This window comes from Echinops telfairi, unplaced genomic scaffold (assembly GCF_000313985.2).
Source record: "Echinops telfairi isolate 266 unplaced genomic scaffold, ASM31398v2 ScPeMD7_7469;HRSCAF=8507_1, whole genome shotgun sequence".
NCBI classification, from domain to species: Eukaryota; Metazoa; Chordata; class Mammalia; order Afrosoricida; family Tenrecidae; genus Echinops; species Echinops telfairi.
The window spans coordinates 76174501-76182351 of record NW_022111373.1 but is presented as its reverse complement, the minus strand read 5'-3'; the positions used below and the strand labels follow the sequence as shown (position 1 = coordinate 76182351).

The 7851-nt window shown below is 38.4% G+C and overlaps 1 protein-coding gene across 2 annotated transcripts in view; it reads left to right on the top strand.

Moving 5' to 3' along the window:
• POLK (DNA polymerase kappa) overlaps positions 1-7851 on the top strand; it is a 68616-nt gene that overhangs the window by 42213 nt on the left and 18552 nt on the right. For both annotated transcript variants that reach the window (XM_045285084.1, XM_004703531.2), the window contains exon 6: positions 6268-6507. In XM_045285084.1, coding sequence (XP_045141019.1) covers positions 6268-6507 — 240 coding nt within the window. The remainder of the gene's footprint in view (positions 1-6267; positions 6508-7851) is intronic.

The window sequence follows — 7851 nt, the reverse complement described above, 5'->3', positions numbered from 1 at the left end:
TTGTTGCTTCTGAGCTAGATGGCTGCTTGTTTACCTTCAAGCCTTTAAGACCCCAGATGCTATATCTTTTGATAGCCAGGCATCATCAGATTTGTTCACCACATTTGCTTATGCACCCATTTGTCTTCAGCGATCGTATCAGGGATGTGAGCACACAATGATATATTTTTTTGTTCTTTGATGCCTGATAACTGATCCCTTCAGCACCTCGTGATCACGCAGGCTGGGCCGACACAGAAGCCTTATTGGCTATCTCCAGATTGACAGCCTAGACTCCACCCCTACAATCTTACTCCTTAAATTGATACCAGATTAGAAGACAGCCACAGTAGCATATAATTTTTTAAATGATGGTATTTCAGGACAACATCCAAGCTACACTCAACGCATTACAAAACACAGATTTTCAGAATACTAACTAAAATGTTCCAACAAGCATTTGGAAGTACTCACTCACCTTTCTAAGAAATTGGGAAGATGCTATATGGCCACCTGACTGGCAGAGATTCATATTTGTGCCAATTGCTAAGAAATGTGGCCCCAAAGAATGTGCAAATTATCCAGCAGTATCATTAGTACACAAATCATTTTGAAGGTAATTTTAAAATGGTTGCAAGTAGTACACAGACCTCAAGCTGCTATATAGTTAAGCAGGATTCAGAAAAAGGACATGGAGTAAGGGATATCACTGCTGACATCAGATGGATCTTGGCTGAAAACAGAGAATACCAGAAAGATGGTTGTGTTGTGAAAGATTTCTGCAAAGACATTAGACTTTGTGGGTCATAATAACTATGGATAACATTAAGAATGTAGATTCCAGCATAGTTCATTGAGCTCATGGGGAGTCTATACATAGACCAAGAGACTGTTTTTGAACAACAGTTGTACAGAACAAGGGTTTACAATCAGGGGAGTTGTACATCAGGATTGTATCCTTCCAACATACTTACTTACTCAGTCTTTATGCTGAGCAAATGATCTGAGATGCTGGATTATAGGAGGAAGAAGCAGCATCAAGATTGAAGGAAGATAATATTGACAGCCTCTGATATATAGACGACATGAACTTGCTTGCTGAAAGTAAGGAGGACTTGAAGCACTTGCTAATGAAAGTCAAAGGCTGCCATCTTCAGTGTGGAATGCAACTCAATGTCAAGAAACAAAAGTTCTCACAATGAAACCACCAAATGATAAACAGAAAAAGACTGAAGTTGTGAAGGACTTTATTTTACCTCACTTCATGTACTTGGGATATGTTATCAGGGAGGCCTGTCCCTGGAAAAGATATCATGCTTGGTAAAGTACAGGGGCAGAGCAAAAGAGGAAGACTCTGAAGGAGATGGATAATGGACTCAAACATGGCAACAATTGTGACAATGGTGCTGGACAAGGCAGTGTTTCCTTCTGTTGTACGCACTGTTACTATGAGTCACACCCAACTCAAAGGCCTCTAACAACAGCGACATTGCTCTTTAAATATTAATTTGTATGTTTTCCTCTTCATACATAAGTAGTTTAACTTATTCTCCTTGGAAACCCATGGGCTGAGCTTTCAGGCATGTCTGATCTCACATGCAGTGGAACCCTATTAGCCAGTGAGTTGGAACTCTTCTAAATATTCTTCTAAAATAAAAGATCCTGTTCTACTTTTTGCTTCATTTTCAAAAGGTGGCTTGCCCTTGGGAATGCAGTGTTAAGTACTGTGTCTCTATATCCATAAAACAATTATTATAAAGTGTTTATTTTTGCCGTCTGAGTGATGAATGTCAAGGAAGGAACTTTGAAATCTCTTACATTTTTTTAGCCCTTGTCATTCCCCTTGGGATGCTGTAATTCTAGTGTTTCAGATTGTAAGAAACCTTGCTTTTATACTCTGATTATCTCATTTATGGGGATAATGGAACTATTTCTATCAGAAGGCTACAAGAAACCACTCAGCAGCTGGTTTCACAGCAAGGCCTCACAGAGAAGTTCAGGTTGGAAAGGTAACTGCACTGTGCAGCGGCATCATGTCTTCCCTTCCTCTCTGAAACTCCTGTTGTCAGAGTGGCTCAGCTGAGAGCAGACTGGTAGAGCCATGAGATATACAACATAGCTTAAGAAACTGTGAAAGGGGCTTGTGAACGTACGTGACAGGTTCCTTACTTGGTCTCTTACCTGTTTTTTCCAGCAGCTTTTGTTTTTAATCTCAATTTCACCCTGTCTAGGTAGAGATGGATGTTCAGGACCAGGTAGATATAACTTCAACCACCTTCAAGTCTCAATTCCCTCTTAAATCAGTGTAGATTTAACTACACTTAAATGTGTAGATTTACATTCCACTTATGAAAAATGAAAATAAAATTATATAATAAGCAAATTGGGATTTTTACTTTACTTTTAAAAATAATAATGTCTTGACTACAATAAAACCTTCTGTCTTTTAATCTTGAAAATTAAAAGAATTGATATAGCTGATGTACAGTTTGAAGTAAGGCTAATTTGTATGTAATCTGGGAACTCAGATTTGGAAACCAACCACCTATAACTTAACTCATATTGCATACTTTAAATTTTGAAACTAATCAGAAGCTAGTTGTATTATTCACAGATGTTTGTTAGAAGTTTACAATTTCATAAACAATATCTTTAAAAAATCTTCCTGAAAGCCAAGTTAATTTTTTGAGTAATGTGCATTAATGTATGTCTTGAAAATAGAAATTTTAATTTTGTTTCTGCATCGACCTCAATTTGGGAAAGCTTTTATATGTAATAAAATCATGGAAGAGGATAGCACTGAAGCTATAGCTGAGAGAGAGGGACATGTCTGATCAGAGAACACAGGAGCAAATGAAGGGCGAGGAAGAGAGAGTGGAGCACATCCTGGCCCACCAAGTTCTGAGAATGTTATTCCCACTCAGAGCAGTCAAAGCAGAGAAAAGACCATAGGGTCGGCCCCACTATGAGACATGATGTCCCTCACTGACCCAGAGCACTACGGGGACAACACTGGAGACACAGTGCAGGAATTGTGCCCTATCTGACCCCACCACACTGAGGCAAAACACTAAAGGTGTGCAACACTAAAGGTGTGCAAGGGGAAACAGAGCAACGAAGTCTTCAGGGGATACCAAAAATACTTTGGGGCAAGGTGTGGGGCCCCAACAGGAAAACTCTTAAAGGTCAAAAAACAGACCTTGAATTACTTATAGGCTTTTTATTTTGTCATTGGTTTTTTTGTTATTGTTGTTTTGTTTTCTTTTGTTGCTTTGTTTTGCTCTGTCTTGTATTTTTGTGTGTGCATACTGTTATCTCTGCAGGTCTATCTAGATAAGATAGGCGGGATAAACAATCTGGAGGAGAACACAACAGGACTGACAATTCTGGGAGGACATGGGAAAGGGGGAGGTGGGGGAAAGGAAGTGGGAGTTAGGAAACCCAGGGACAAGGGAACAACAAGTGATCAATGGTGAGGAGAGTATAGGAGGCCTGGTAGGGCTTGATCAAGGGCAATGTAACTGAGAGGAATTACTGAAACCCAAATGAAGGCTGAACATGATAGTGGGACAAGAAGAAAGTAAAAGGAAATAGAGGAAAGAACTAGGAGGTAAAGGGCATTTATAGCGGTCTAAATACAGGCATGTATATATGTAAATATATTTATATATGATGATGGGGGAATAGATCTATGTGCACATATTAAGGTAGCAAATGCACATTGGGCCTCTACTCAAGTACTCCCTCAATGCAAGAACACTTTGTTCTATTAAACTGGCATTCCTTGATGTTCACCTTCCCAACACAATCACTGAAGACAAAGTGGGTGCATAAGCAAATGTGGTAAAGAAAGTTGATGGTGCCTGGTTATCAAAAGATAAAGCATCTAGGGTCTAAACAGCCATATAGCTGAGAAGCAACAAAGCCCACATGGAAGAAGCACACCAACCTGTGTGATCATGAGGTGTTGATGGGATCAAGTATCAGGCATCAAAGAACAAAAAAATCATACCATTGTGAATGAGGGGGAGTATGGAGTTGAGACCCAAAGCTACTCTGTAGGCAGCTGGACATCCCCTTAAAGAAGGGAGGAGTCGAGCTAGTCAGGGTGTACTGATATAGCGCTAATGAAACATACAACTTTCCTCTACTTCTTAATGCTTCCTCCCCGCCACTATCATCCCAATTCTCCATTGTATATATGTACCACAATTTTTTAATCCATTCTTCCGTTGATGGAAATTCCATTGATGGGTTGTTTCCAACTCCTTGCAATTGTGAATGAACTGTGCCACGATGACATTGGAGCACAGATGTCTGGCCGTGGTTTATTTCTTGCCTCTTATGGGTATATGCCCAGTAGGGGGATTGCTGGGTCATATGGTAGCTTGATTTGTTTTCGGTATCACCAAACCAATTTCCCTAATGGCTGTACCTACCTACAGATCCACCACCAGTGGACACAACAACTCCTATTTCTGCACAGCACTTCCAACACTTGTTACTTTCTGGGATTTTTTATTGGGCTATCTTTGAGGGTGTTAGGAGGCATCTCATAGTTGTTTTAATTTGCATTTCTTTCATGTCTAAGGATTTGGAACATGTTCTCATATGTTTATTGGCCATTTGGATTTCTGCCCTTGTGAAACATCTATTCAGGTCCTTACCCACTTCCTCAGTGGACAATTGGTTTTTTTCTTATTGTAAGTTAGCAGAGTATTGTAGATTTTAATAATAAGGCCTTTGTCTGATGTGTTTGTCATTGCTAAAGATGTTTTTCCAGTCCATGGGCTCCCTTATTGCTCTCTTGGTGAATTTTTTTTATGTACACAGGTGTTTTATCTTCAATAAACCCAACTTGTCAATTTGTGCCTCCTCTGTGTTTGTGCCCTTCCCTATTTTTGATAGCCTTTGTATTCCCTGAGTCAAAGTTCTCAGGTTTGTCCCACTTCCCTCATTGATGGCCCTAATAGTTTGGGGTTTTACCTCAAGACCTGTGATCCACCTTGAGTTTATGCTTGTGCTCGGAGTGAGGTAAGGGTCTTGCTTCATTTTTCTGCTGGTAGATATCCATTTTTTCAAGCCCACTTAATTGAAGAGGGCATCCGCTTCCCATTTGATATTTTGGGGGCCCTTATCAAAAATCAGTTTTCAGCTCTTTTCCATTGCTCTGAATATCTGTCATTATACCACTACCACTCTGTTTTGACCACTGTGCCTGTATAATATGTGCTAAAGTCAGGAAGAGCAAGCCCTCCCACTTTGTCCTCTTCTTGAGGAGTTCTCGCTAATTCTGGGCTTGTTCTCTCTCCATGTGAAGTTGTAATCAGTTTTTCCAATCCTTTGAAGAAGGATGATGGTATTTGTATGGGGATAGCATTAAATGTATATAGTGCTTTTGGCAGACCTAGCATCTCTACTATATTGAGTCTTCCAGTCCAAGAGCATGGGACATTCTTCCATTTGTGGTTTCTTGTATGAGTGTTCTGTAGTTTTCCTCACAAAAATCTTTTGTTCTTTTAGTCAGGTATATCCCTAGATATTTCAATTTGTGCTTGGCTATTACAAAGGGTGCTACCTTTTTGATCTCCTCTTCTGTGGTCTTATCCGATGTGTATAGCAGTCCGATAGACTTCTGTTTGTTGTTCTTGTATCCTGCCACTCTGCCATATTCCTCTATCGCTTCCTACACTCCACTTGTGGAGTTTTTGGGGATTTTTGATAAATAAAATTATATCATCTGTGAATAACAATAGTTTTGCCTCTTCCTTCCCCATGCAAATACCTTTTCTCTGTCTTATGTTGTTAGCTGGGACCTCCAGTCTGATGTTAAATAGGAGTGGGGACTAGGGGCATCCTTGTCTGGTCCTCTTTTTCAGTGGAATTATTTTAGTCTTCTCTCTATTGGTTACCACGTTGTCCAGCACATCTTTTATGTAGTTTTTGTGGTAAAATTAGGTGCCTCAGCAGATATTCAGGTCAGCTTATACTCGAGTGTATACGGTAAATCAAATTCTGAGTTTTCAGTATTGTAAGTATAAAAATTAGTGAGTTTTACATGGGATATTTCTTTTAAAACTACATAGAGTTGGGATGGAAATCTTTTTTAAAGGAAAACTTGGAATCTTGTTTTTTGTTAGAAAATGCAAAGTAACATTTCTGACTTGACCGTTTAAAACAAAATTAAACTTGATTTTTTTTTTCGGTCTTAGGAAAGAATACAGGGGAACCAAACTTATGAAGTATGTACTTCTTAAAATGAGAATTAATATTTCTTTTATAATTTAGAGAAACCAAGAGAAGAAGATCATATATTGAGTGAGCATGAACTATCCGTCTCTCCATTGCTTTTTGAAGATAGTTCTCCTGGCTTACAAGCTCCAGAAATTCCTTTCCAAGTGAACTCTGAAGAACAGAACAATCCTTTGAAACTCCAACACTCGGTTGTTTTTGGAACATCAGCTGAGGAAGTCGTAAAGGAAATTCGTTTCAGGATTGAGCAAAAAACAACACTGACAGCCAGTGCAGGTACTTAAAAGGCTATTAAGGGCTATAATAGTTAAAATGTTTGAACTGATGGGTTCAGATGTAATATTAGTAGTTTTTTCATTTTTAAGTGAGAAACATTTAACATTTTTCAAATCCATTTTTAAAAATTTTATTGGGAACTCTTACAGATCTTATTATAATCCATAATTCCATTAGATCAAGTGTAGTTGTTTAATTGCTGCCATTATAATTTTCAGTATATATTTTTTCTTCTTGAGCTCCTTGAAATCAGCTTCCTTTATCCCTTCCTTACCCCACCCTATAACCCCCTTGAACTCTTAATATATTATATATTATTTTTTTGCCATAATTTACACTACCTAATGTATCCATTCACCTAAAATTCTGATGCTCATTTCCCTCGAGTGGGGTTATACAGTCATCCTTGTTATCAGCTCGCCCTCCCTTCCTAACTTCTGGCTACTTTACCTGCTCAGAATATCTATGAACCATTAGGTAAGCTAGAGGGGAAAAACCAGAAAAGTCTATAAGCCCAGAGAAAAATATGGTCAGGATTCCCATGGTGCTCTCCCTTTGTGAACACAAAATATATTGTCATTGGTTTTACACGTTACTCGATGCGATTTTTATTTGAAAACAGTTCTCTCCAAGATTGCACTGCCAGAGAAAACCCAACTGGCCACAAGATAGGAGGTAGGAGAAGCACCAAGTTAGCAGCCCCAAATGGAAGACTATCTGGGGAGGGGGAGAGACAGCCTTTACACATGTCAGCAGCCCATTAAGGCATCACTGTCATTGCAGAGTAACTGGTATTCAAAATAAGGGCCCTGAAATATCTTGCAAAAGTACTATTAGGTTAGGTCTTTCTTTTTAAATTAGAGTGTAAGAATGAGTACTAGAATTTAGGAGATGTTTATAACAGTTGAACTGTTTTGTATTTTGATATACCTATTTCAACTTATATTAATCATAAAGACTTTTCTTTTCCTAGAGGTTGTAAAATACCTTTCCATAAAGTAGTAATTTACTGTTTGAGTAATGTAAAAGTAATTATTGTTTTAAATGAATTGGGACCCAAAGTATTTGTTTTTGCTTTTCCCCCCCTTCATGTGGATGAATAATCAATTCAAAAAACTTTTCAAACAGTAAACATCCACCCTAAGTTATTTTGGTATTTTTTCTGAGATGTAGATATAAAGCCACTATAAAACAGCCTTATTTCAGCAAGCTTATAAGTAAACTAAGCATTTAAAGTAAGCTCAGAAATTATGCTTAGATTTTTTTAAAAATAATCATTTTATTAGGGGCTCATACAACTCATCACAATCTGTATGTACGTCATCTGTGTCCAGCACTTTAGTA